The 12,846-nt window shown below is 45.0% G+C and overlaps 1 protein-coding gene across 1 annotated transcript in view; it reads right to left on the bottom strand.

Moving 5' to 3' along the window:
• The window catches only part of UBAP1 (ubiquitin associated protein 1), a 46,622-nt gene that overhangs the window by 19,154 nt on the left and 14,622 nt on the right, over positions 1-12,846 (bottom strand). The window contains exon 2 of the mRNA XM_075932792.2: positions 45-85. Within this exon, the coding sequence (XP_075788907.2) occupies positions 45-78 (34 nt within the window). The 5' untranslated portion in view covers positions 79-85. The remainder of the gene's footprint in view (positions 1-44; positions 86-12,846) is intronic.

Genomic DNA, 12,846 nt, shown 5'->3' with positions numbered 1-12,846 from the left:
ATGTTTTATGCGGTGTTTCCACAAAAATACTGCACTTCACTTACCATGAAAGTCAGATCCAAACTTCTTAGAAGCCATTTAGAATCTGAAAAACAGTTTAGAAGCATTAATAACCTTTCACATATGCAAAAAACTGTATTATGATGAACTTCTATTGTGTCTTCTACCCAAGGGTCTCAGAACGCTGTTTAAATGTTTGTTCAATTTAGCTCCACCCCAGATGTGAATAAGTAGACCCATTTTATAGCGTGCCAGACACATTGTTAAATAACTAGTCCAAAGTCACAATCATAGGCAGAATCGGGAAGATCCTGATTCTGTGTTTGAAGCACAAGATCATCCTTCCTTTCTAGCTAGTCTTAAGATACTAAATATTTATCCTAGATGAAGGGATAAAAAACAAAACAAAAATGAAGATTTGGCTCATTTGTGTCAACCCCTATTTTCATGGATACACTTAGGAATTAACAGCCCCTTTCAGGAGCACAGTCAGGAGACCAGAGAATTATACAGAAGCCAGCAATGAAACTGACATTTGTCCACATGACTTTCCATTACCTAGAGGGCAGAAACTACAAAGGGTGATTCCATAAACATTATCAGATATCTTAGAACATTTTAACAGGAAAATTCTCTTTAATATTAAAATCTCTGCAGAAGTTGGGACAGAGGCCAAAGTGAATGTAATGTGCCTACTATATGCACAGATCTACTGTGAACTATGTCACAGGGGGCAAACAATGTGACAAGTACAACAGAGCCTTAACTGACTAAACAAGCACAACATGCATCTGTTTTCACTAATAAGAATACAGTGTCAAGGTTATAAAAGGCCTTTGGCTGTGATTTCATTAAGAAGGTCTTTCTTTTGACAATAATGGAGGACAAAGGAGGAAAGGGAAGGAATCTGCTCTGGTGACTGGAGGAAGAAGATGGAATTAGAACTCCCAGATTTTATTAGACTTGCCAATGATTTGTATCTTAACACTGGCCACCAAGGAAAGCCACTTTCAGTACAACAAACAGCAAGCAGCTCCGAAACACCCCTTCTAAACTGAAAGCCTTGTTCTTCAAATGTTGCTTGCAAGTTGTTTACCTAGAAGACTTCCTGCCCTGGTAACACAGAGCATTAAAAAGCCTGAAAGGCTAGCTTTCAAATACACAGTAGCCTGGCTAGCTTTCAAATACACAGTAGCCCTGCATAAGAAAAATTGATGGTGGTTTAAAACAATGTAATCATGCTTATATTTTAATTAATGATTTTAAACAGCAGTTAATGTCTAATGTAGACAGGATTTAGATCCTAGAGTTTCATATTATGCGTGAATTGAGATCAGCACTTTTAAAAATTTTAAATCTTCAAACAATGGATGGGAGGGCCTGCTATGTAGTCTTCAAGGGACTTTAACAGTGTTCTGGCCCTACCTACAGTAGAAGCAAAGAAATCTCAGCCTTGGCTGGGGCAGACCTATTGTCAACACCCACTTACCATTGAGCATATTCCCAAAGAAGAAGGGGCCTAATATATTGTATCATTATGAAGTTCTCCCTAAAATGTTCCTTTTCTTACAGTTAACCCCACTATTCCTGGTCAGACCACATGTATGGCACTCAAAAAGGATTATTCTCCTTCCTTAATGCCCATGCCCTTCATATCTGTGCACAGTAACATTCTGCCCCTTCACCCCCATCATCCTAATATGGTATTGACTAGAAGAAATATTGTGAACTTGGTCAATCTGCTTAGATTCCCTTTGATACGTCTACTTCCTATCAATGAGGAAGTATTTGAAGAGTATTCCAGAGAAAAGAAAAGAACCACTTAACATAATCCAAAAGTACTGCATGTGAAAACAACTAGAGGTTTCTGGTAAGGTTTTTTGGATTGGTGGGATTGGAAAGAGGAACAGAAAGCAACGTCTAATAGTCCAAAGAGTAATTCTGCTAGTTTACACCTCCCCAAACAAGGTAATTGTGCTGTAGTGTTACTTTTAAATAGCAAGGGACAAGATAGCTGTGCATTGTTTATTGTGAATTCAATTTACTGAATTTTCTAACTGTAACATTAGTGCCTCTCTTCCTATCATTACATTTACCCTCCAAACTTCACTCCACTTTCTCTTGCTTTTCATTCCTCTACTAAGTCCTGGAGCAGCAGCTCCTGCATTTCCTTCTCCTTCCCACTCTCACCATACCATCCCCTCATTCCTAGGTCTTGCAATTTGTTAATAAATATTCAGGACAGGACTAAATCTAGTATCCAAAAGGATGTAAGATAGGTACCACCCTGTCCCACTCCTGGCAATGTCCATGGGACATACATATCCAGGTAAGAAACCAATCTTCCCTCAACCTGCTGCTCCCAGACCAGGTTCAGGGTTACAAACTTTAATTGCCCTCATCCAATTTAGAAGAGTTTGATCACCCATAAACTTCTTTATTTGCTGACTGGAAGAAAGAACATTCTAGTCCATGGGTGGGCAAATTCTAGCCTGCGGTGTCCTCGTTCGCGTTGCTTCCCACTGCTCTCATGGGCCGCAAACAGAGATCTGAGGCCAATAAGAGCGTGACTGCCCAATACCTGCAGATGTACAGGTAAATATAGTGACAGCCTGGCAGGTCACCTTTTTTTTATTAACCACCCATGTCCTAGTCCCTCTGCACCCCAGCCTACACACAGCTCAACTGTCTGACAAGTTAGGAGTTTCTACAATTCTACCTTTAACCAGTAGCCTGGCTGCTGTACTCCCTTTTCCCCTCTCCCCATACACTCTTTTGGTTCTTCCTCCTTTGAAAATAGCTCCAGTGCTGTCCTCTGTTGCTACTCAGAGCTCTGACAATCAGCAGATGAACTACTATATATTTTACTGCAACCCAGAGGGCACTGAGCAGCAGTTTTGCGCATGCTCCAGGCTGCAAAGTACTGAGTTTCAGCTATCTGCAGACTCAGGAAGATAGCACTACCTCAGTTTATATTCAATTCTTTACTGTTCTAATGTCTAAAAATTGAATACAAGCTGGGAAAATGTCCTGCTCGCCATGAGCAGAGGATTCTTCTAACTCTGTTATACTGCGGTATAGCCACCTCCTCCCTCCCCCATCTTTTGTAACTGCATATGCAAGAGCTTTTGTGGAGGAACGCTGTCCTTTATGAGTATCTAGGGTCTATCCAAAGGCAGAGGAAATAGGGGTGATTTTAGCACCCTTGCTGCCTCACCTATCAGGCCCTGTATGCAAGTCACTAGTATATAACTGAGAAAGAAAAGGAAAAAAAACCAACAACAACCAATAGTCTAGTAGCACTTTAACAAAACATATAGATGGTATCATGAGCTTTTGTGGGCACAACCCACTTCTTCAGAAGATCGGACTGAAGAAGTGGGTTGTGCCCAGGAAAGCTCAGGATACCATCTATGTGTTTTGGTAGCACTTTGGTATCATGAGGATGTGAATTTGAAGGGCAATAACTAGCCCTGAGTGACTCCACTCATGGACAAGCCCTTAGCCATACATACAGCAAACACTGGAATGGCAAGAAAATGCAGGACAGGGAGTTTTTGCACTGCAGGGATTGGCTGTTTGTGGATTAGCACATACATTGTGTGTCAGGCTCCTTTTCAAAATAGGTTTCATTATAAAAACATCCTTCTCCCCACCATTCTGCAAATTTGATTGTGGCAGAGGGCAATTTCCTACAATGTCCTGGACAAAACGTACTAAAACACATTAAACCTTATCAACTTAAATGTAGTATCTCTTGGATCTATTATATTCAAAATACAATTGTGTATTATAAAACAGTACGTAACTTTTCCAGGAGACTAATGCAAATCTTGGGGAAGTTAAGACTTCAAAGAATTGTTTGGGACAATACAAGTTTAGCAGGTTTCCTAGGACATACTTGGAATGCCTCTCCCTCGGGAGCAAAAAAAGCTTGTTTCATATGATCTGCTCCTGAAAACTCCATCTCAAGGATCCCCTGAGCTATATAAAGGGGGCTAAAGTCCTCATGAGTGTGCTAGTTTTGAGCGGAGGCTGTTGTGACTATATCACCACAAAAGAGACGGAGGACCGCTCACCACCCAAAGAGCCCTTGCTGGAAGTGGGGTGATCTCTGGCAAGTTTGTTAGAAGTGTCTGTTTTCTCTGTGGTGCATCGAACCCTAAAATAAATTAGTTTGAATGGAAAGAATTGTGTAGTGGCTTAACTGTGGGCAGTTCCGTTGTTCTTCGTTTCTGAACAGAAATCTAGCAGGTCTGTCTAGGCAGCGTGTCTTTTGCTGGAGATAAAACAGTGAGGGCAGAGACCGGTTCAGACTGGAAATACCCCAGTCAGAAGGGAAGGAGAGGCAGGTCCCCAACTCAGGGGAGGCAACAGCCAGAGGAGCCAGAAGCCTAGATGGTGCATCCTTGTCAGACCAGAGGGGAAAATATAGGTGCAACTGTTCTGAACTGTGACATTGAGCCTCTGAGACCGTCTGTTCATGGACTATTTCCATGTGTGCTGGTTCTCCTCTACCAGGGTGTGGTTTGGGGTACAAGTGACTGCAGCCGGTTTGTTAAAAAGATTATCTTAACAAAAGGTGTACGTTCGAGGCACTCTCCTTACTCTACCATATTTATATGGACTGGCAGTGCCATTAACAGTCCCCACCCTGCAATGAGCTTCACATAGGAAGATCCTGCAACCACCTGGAACAGTCTCAATAACTAATAACAGTTCCTCATTAGCACCTGAAGCTGCCCAGATAAGCACCTTCCAGCCAGAGCCTGCCTCTGGTGCCCCAGCCCCACCCTCCCCCCAACACTCTGCCCCCCTTCTGCACCCTTACCCCCTCCCAGACCAGGCACCCCCCTCCCACACCTGTTTCATGGTCAGAATCTTCTCCTATACCCATTCCCCCTCCCAGACTTTGCACCCCAGTCTCCTGCCCCAGGTGACAATCTGCTCCTTCACGCAAACTCCTTCCCAGATCCCTCACCCCCAATCCCTTACCCCAAGCTCCCTTCTGCACCCAACCACTATCCCAGATCCCATACTCCTCCATTAAAATCATGGAAGAATATAGCCTTTGACCACTTACCAGATTCTTCGAGTGCCCTACCCACCAAAAATTATTGTCCGTCCATCCCCCAAGCTAACTCCTTCTAAGTTTTTCCTCCTTAGATAAGTAAGGTTCCTCTCCATTCCCATTCACTTTAAGCTTAATCACCAGGGCTCAACAAATCCGCTCGCCCACTCAACCCGTGGTGAGTAGAGTTTGGCAGCTGGCGAGCTGTGATGGGGTGGAGCCGTCACCCGTGCTGCACAGGCAGCGCAGCGTTCTGACAGCAGTCTGCACCGCTTGCTCCTGTGCGGCCACCCAGCTGAGTGGCATGCAGGGGGGCTGAGTCCTGGGATGGGAGCCAGAAGCGGGGGTGGGGCCGCACGCGGACGTAGGGCAGAGCCAGAGTGTGCATTCATCCCTGATGTCAGGGGGAGAGGCGTCGGCATAAGAGAGCACCGCATTCAAAAGGAGAGCAGTGGAGGAAGGCAGAAGGGAGAGGAGACACTTGCTATCCTGAGACACTTACTATCCTGGCAGCAAGGAGGGAGGAAGCGACTAATTGAGTAGAGACTTATCAGGACTAGTCTTATTGGGTAGTCCACTAGTCACTTAAATCCATAGAATCCAGCCTTCTCCTTTAAATGCAACTCTGCCAACACCAACTGCATTCATGTATCTGCTGTCAGTATTAGGGATGTAAAATCCCCTTTAATCAGCTAACCGGTTAAATGTAGTGTTTAACCAGTGAACAGATAAAAGGCGAGGTGGGCAGGGGAGAGCCACTGCAGCCCAGCTGGGCTGGAACAGCCCTCCTGTCCACCACGGCCAGGCTAGAGCAGCCACCCTGCTGCGGATAGGGACTGCTCCAGCAGGCTGGAGAAGCCTGGGCTGAGCCCACTATGGACAGGGGCTACTCCAGACAGCTGGAGCATCCCTGCCTGCGGCAGGCTCCGTGGAACTGAATCTGTGAAAGGCACATTGCCAATGTAGAAAGTCTATATTAAAATTTATATTGAAGGATCTATGTATCAGAGCATGTGACTATTTTTAAGAAGTCTGGATAGAGAGAGACTACCTACTGTACTAATATAGTGTTGCATCTGCATTTGTAGAGTTAAAATTTATGTCAAATCATTTTGCCTTTTTTCAGTGGGGATTGAGGGTTGGCTGGACACAGAGCTATTAAGAGCTTCCCTAATATAAAACCGAAGCAGGAAGAGAGAAAATTAAAAAACAAAACCAACATATTAAGGAAATAGTTCTATGTAAGCCAGGAGTTACTGGATGATGTGAAAATAAGTTTACTGAGCCCAATAATATTCATGAAAAGCTCCTCATACCAATATTACTGTATAGCATGTCACTAGCAGTGGCAAAGATTCAAAAACTGCATTCTTTAGAGAGATGAATTTCTTTTAAACACTTCCCATCTTTTTATTCTAAAGAAAGCGTATCAAGCATGTTATTATATTGCCTCTTTATGCCTACTGCTAAACCAACACCATTCATCAATGAAAGTTAAAGCTGAAAGCAGACCAAAAGAAAGTATAAATAAAAAGGCTTGTTTGAAAAGAACAGCTATTGAACAATACAATGACTGCATCCAACATGTTAAATATTATTAGATATTGCTATGCAACTATTCCTGCATAAGGTTCCATTGTGTTCCTAAAACACACTGGATTTAAGAGCACATCTCGTAAGTGGAGGTAGTTTGGGACTTTCAATACCTTTCTTAGTAGGAAATAGGGCAGCAAGGTAGGGGCAGTTGGAGGCCAGGGTAAGCCCATGGAGAACTGCCCCTCCCCTCACATAATCCCCAGGCCCCAGTCACCTGTCAGGGAATGCAGCCCAGGCCCCTTGGAAGGAGCTGCCAGTTGAAACAGCATCAACCTTGCTCCCATGGGTGGCTCCAAAAAGTTCCTCCCAGCCTCCCACTCCAAGTCCTGAAGCCCCCCCCCCCTTGCGCACACATGCACCAAACCCTGGACCCTGAGGTCCTACCTCCTGCTCTCACTCCAGCACCCTCCACCCTGTACCCTATGCCCCCAACTCTCCCAGCCACATACCCTCACTTATGCACCCACTACCCTGAACTCCCCACCACTTGCCCAAACTCCAGCCCCCCCTCACATCCAAACCCCTGCCCTGACTTCTACATCCCCCTCCTTGCCCTGAGCTCTTGTAACCCCCACTCCCTTTCCTGACTTCTGCACATCCACTCCCACAAGGCTCCAAGGCTCCTCCCCTAACCCCTGCACCCACTCCATCCTCAGTCCCCAAGCTCCTGTGACTCCTGCTCCCCACCACCCCCACCTTTAATCCCCTTGCCCTGACTCCTGCACCCCCATCTCCAACACACCGACCCCCTGCCCCACACCTCCCAGCTTCCTTGCGCCACACACACAACTCCCTGCTCTATACAATCATTTAAATAAAGCATGTACAATTTACTTTTAATATAATGTAAAGAAAAAGAAAAAAAGAAAAAGAAACCACACTTCAGGACCTGAGCAACACCAGGTACATCTGCTAGCTCCCCATATTTCTGAAGTAAAAAACAATCATTTCTGAAGATTTTTCCAAGCTTACTTTGTTCTAGAGAAGGAAAAGTGGAAAACATGCAGTTTAACATTAAAATTTTACCCACATTTAAAAAAAAAATCATATAGCTTTCTCTGGTCTATTTAACCACCACATATGAAAGAGCTGCTAACATTAAGATGAAGTGGAACAAATTAAACCTTGATTTTATTCTATTCTCCTTGCCAAGTTGACTGAAAAATACCAGATCATTCTGCACATGTGAAAAAGATCTGGAAACCAAGTCAGCGTATGATTAAAATGCTGCTCTAGTTGTTGCATTTTGGAGAAGACTGACAGGCAGAAAGCTGACCAGGATGTGCTCAGATATTACGCACACAGGAAAGCCTGCACAGTGTTTTCCCAAAAACACTCCAGATACCATTTCTAAATTAGCTTTCAGGACTGCCCCATAATACTAATTTTTTCTCTCTCACCCCTAAATACTAGGTAAAAGTGAGTGGAAAAATCCTATGCTAGTTGGGATTTCCTTATGCCTGTTGAGTTGAGGTTATCAGAAGGTCTAATACAGGAATGATCTGGGATTAGTTAATACTTTCTGTTCTGTTACCTAGAAGCACAGTCTGAGGCTACATCTACACTGCAGAGTTTTTGTGCAAAAGCTCGCAGAGCATCCACACTACAAGGACGTTTTTGCGCAAGAAAAAGTACTGTAGACTGTCAGAAGACAGGGCTTTTTGCGCAAGAGTTATTCCTCTTTCCTCAGGGAATAAGCCTTTTTACACAAGAGCTCTTGCGCAAAAAAGCGTGTGTGGACGGACAACAGGGATTTCTGAGCAAGAAACCCCTACTGGAAAAAGCACAGGTGCTCTGATGGCCATTCACAGAATGGCCATCAGAGCTTTCTTGCACAAAAGAGCGTCCATGGCAGCATGGATGCTCTCTTGCACAAAAGCACATGGCAGTGTACACGCGCTCTTGTGCAAGAATTTTTCGTGGAAGATCTCTTCTGCAAAAAGTTCTTGCGTAAGAAGCCTGAAGTATAGACATAGCCTCTGAGTTTCTGGCTAACGAATGCCAGCCCCACTGCTTTTATTTAGAGATGAGCTCTGATCGCCTACCACAAACTATTACATTTAACCTTATAACAAAAATGTTATGATCTTTGGTTACACATCAATGATCTGGGATTTAAACTACACTGTTAAGTAATTCCACAAATTCAGTCTTGTGAAGGTTTAACATACCATGTTATACAAACTCTCTGTGTGTGTCAGAGAAAGAAATCTATAATGATACTCACTAAACTGTAAGCAACATTTTATTTCTAGGTGTCAGTTATTTGGGGTCTTCTGTATTTATAGCAGCTGCTATGGTTTTTAAATGAGTGCCTGAGTTATCAATTGTGGAGGTTTATTAGAATCTGGCTTTGTTTAACAAAACTATCTTAAAACCTACAAAAATTAATGCAGAAAAATAACCTTTATAGTAAGAAGTTCAAATATCAGTCACTGTTTCATAACAGTGTGAAATCATCACTCAGCATGGACGGACATAAGACTGTCCTCGAATAATAGGGCTAGTGTTTTGAATTATAAATCACATGCACCATCCTTTTCACCACATGCATAACCTCCTCCAATATGACAAAAGTTGTTACTATCAGTTTCACAGAGATATCAAATATAGGAATTCCACACAGTATGCTGTATTTAACTTTTCCACTTGAAAAAGTCAACTCTCCCAAACCCTCTATTTAGATTTCAGATACATTTCCACTTTAGACAACCACAACTTTTCCACCAATCCCATATAGCTTCTGGCAATATCTTATTTCCCCCATCATATTACTTTTACCCCACACTCCGAACACCCCGCCCCCGCAAGACATCTTTCTAACAGCCAGGGCAACATAACTTTGATGAGCTTTAAATATACAGATCAATCATCAGCTGCAAAATTTCCACCAAATTCCAAGACACTTGGGAGCCCTTAACTAGTACTGAAGTCAGCAATAAATCTTCATATTTAATATGCCATTGACATTTCTTGATGACAGCTATATTAACAGGGAAGCTTTCCCATTAGGGACTGGATTCTATATTATTCTCTTCTGAACCATGCCTCACATATTAACACAGGAAACTAGAGATTCTGAAAATGTAATACTACTAAAAAATATGGGCTGAAAAATCATGAAATTATTTTTAAAAAATGTGATTTTTTTTGATTGAGCAACATAAACATCTTGAATGACACTAAGCTTTTCCTAGTGAGGAAAATAGAAAGTAGCATAAACTCTGTCAAATTAATTGTAAAAATATAAGACAAGCCAAAAGGAATTTGAAGAACAGCTAGCCAAAAACTCAAAAAGTAATAGCAAAATGTTTAAGTACATCAGAAGAAGGAAGCCGGCTAAACAACCACAGGGGCCACTGGATGATTGAGATTCTAAAGGAGCACTCAAAGACAATAAGATCATTGCAGAGAAACAAAATTAATTTTTCACTTCGGTCTTCATGGCTGAGGATGTTAGGGAGATTCCCAAACCTGAGCCATTCATTTTAGGTGACATCTGAGGAATTGTCCCAGATTGAGGTGTCATTAGAGGCAGCTTTAGAACAAATTGATAAATAGCAACAAGTCACCGGGACCAGATGGCATTCACCCATGAGTTCTGGAAGAACTCAAATGTGAAATTGCAGAACTATTAACTGTGGTTTATAACCTATCCTTTAAGTCACCTTCAGTACCGAATGACTGGAAGATAGCTACTATGATGCCAATATTTTAAAAGGGCTCTAGAGATGATCCTGGCAATTACAGACTGGTAAGTCTAACGTCAGTACTAGGTAAATTAGTTGAAACTATAGTAGGGATGATTAACAGGCTAATCAAATAGTCGATGCAATTTGCATCAACTGTTCGATTAGCTGATAAGGGCGCCTCCATCTTTGAAGTGTCCGCTCTCCAGCAGACCAGGGAGAGGAAGCAAAGCGGCGGAACACGCGGGCAGCGGACAGCCCAGACGCGTCTGGGCTCTCCGCTGCCCGCGTGCTCCGCGGCTTTGCTCTGCTTTGCTCCCCGTCCCCCTGGTCTGCAGACCAGGGGAACGGGGAGCAAAGCAGAGCAAAGCCACGGAGCCCGAGGGCAGCAGGACAGCCACGGCGCGTCTGGGCTGTCCCGCTGCCCCCGTGCTCCGCGTCTTTGCTCTGGACGCCTGTGGTACAGCAGCTGGGGCGCTGCCGGTTGGTCCCATAGCACCACTCTGGGCGCTACTGGACCAACCCGGCAGCACCCCAGCTGCTCTGCCCCAGGCGTCCTGATTCAGCCACTGCTGGTCAGTTTCAGCAGCGGCTGAATCAGGGCCTGGGGCAGAGCAGCTTGGGTGCTGCTGGGTTGGTCCAGTAGCACCGAGGAGCGGCGGCGCTACTGGACCAACCCAGCAGCACCCCAGCTGCTCTGCCCCAGGCGTCCCCAAGTCAGCCGCTGCTGAAACTGACCAGTGGCTGACTACAGGAAGCCCCTGCCCCGGGCTTCCTGGAATCAGCCGCTGATCAGTTTCAGCAGCAGCTGACTTGGGGATGCCTGGGGTTCTTAAGTTGAATCTGAATGTAAGTCGGAACTGGCGTCCAGATTCAGCCGCTGCTGAAACTGATCAGTTTCAGCAGCGGCTGAATCTGGACGCCAGTTCCGACTTACATACAGATTCAACTTAAGAACAAACCTACAGTCCCTATCTTGTACGTAACCCGGGGACTGCCTGTACCTAAAACACCAAAAATCAGTCCTTGTGTAACCACTGTGGTCAGGCTGAGACAAGTGAGTGGTAAGTCTGAATCTTAGGAAAATGTCTATGCAGAAATACATGGAAGGTGAAGACTATCGTAACACAACTTCTAAAAAGTTCTCTCTATATAAATTCTGCCAAATATTAGCCGAGGGAATTGACCATTGCTATGTCTTAAGGCAGAGTTTCTTAAACTGTGTTCTGCGGCACACCAGTGTGCCGCAAGGCAGTCGGAGGTGTGCCGCGGAAATATGGTGACCATACATCCCTTTTTTTCCAGGGACAGTCCCAGATTTAAAGACATCCAGTGCTAGCGCATCACAGCAGCAACTCCCCGCCTCCACTCAGCACATAAGTGGCTCCCTTGGTGCTTTGAGCGGGCAGCTAGGGCAGCTGCCAGTGGCACACAGTGTCCAGAGTTCCAAGCTCCCATGCAGCATGCACTGCCATCCGGCAAGCCCCACCCTCCCACTGCAGGACTGCCTTCTCCATGTGCCGCCAGCCCGGCCTCCTGCATCCACAGGTGGCCACCACCATTGCTGGTGCGGGAGGGGCGCTGGTTGGAGCCGGTGAGTCGCTCCTGGGAGCTGCCACCAGAGTCCCAGCAGAGACTGTGCAGAGCCCGGCTGAAGCGCTGCAGAGCAGGGTACATTCAGGCTCTGCCGGTGTGCTCTGTACACGGCCCTCTCTCCTTCATGTGACCACCTTGACCACAAGAGTCAGGGGCATAGTAAACAGAGATCGGGGGTGTAGGTAATGTGTTCCTAATTTTGGTTCAGAAAATATGGTCATCATACGCGGCGAGAACAGAGTTCAAATGGCCATCCTTAAAAGGGGCAAGCTTCCTCCTCTTTTTTTTTCCCTCCTCAACAAAAATCCTTGGCGTTCCTCATTCTTTAGTGTTCCTCGGTCTTAAAAAGTTTAAGAAACACTGTCTTAAGGGAAACATTATACACTTTGTACTGTTTATAAAGCCAATGAGCTGTGGTATCAGCAGTGAAACATTTTTTCCCTGCATGTAATACCCAAAGGTTCTACACAGCCAGAAGACATGTTATTAATTACCAGTACATATAGCTAGCTTTGATCAGATCCTTAAAGAGGCTCAGGGCAGGGGGCGGAGGAGGGGCTCAGCACTGGGGTGTGCAGGAGTCAGAGCATGGTGTTACGGGGGGGGGGGTATAAGAGTCAGGGCAGGAGGTGTGGTGGGGAGCCACAGGGCAGGGGATTAGGGCAGGAGGGCCATGCTGTTGGGCCTGCGGATCCCCACAAGCTTCAGAGCAGCTCTTATATGCCTAACATCCACCTGAGATCCCCAAATTATTTCTCTCTCAAATGTGGATACTGTGGTTGCATGCAGCCAAGCCATGGATTTTCTGCAGCCACAACAGCCTCCAAAGCACAAGCAGAGAGTGTGGGAGTGAGGAGAGGTTAAAGCAGATGAGATGCTGCTTCTGGGTGCCCT

The sequence above is a fragment of the Pelodiscus sinensis genome, chromosome 6 (assembly GCF_052426305.1).
Source record: "Pelodiscus sinensis isolate ZL-2025 chromosome 6, ASM5242630v1, whole genome shotgun sequence".
Classification (NCBI taxonomy): Eukaryota; Metazoa; Chordata; order Testudines; family Trionychidae; genus Pelodiscus; species Pelodiscus sinensis.
Note: the sequence above shows the minus strand (reverse complement) of the source record. Positions and strands in the feature narration are given on the sequence as shown.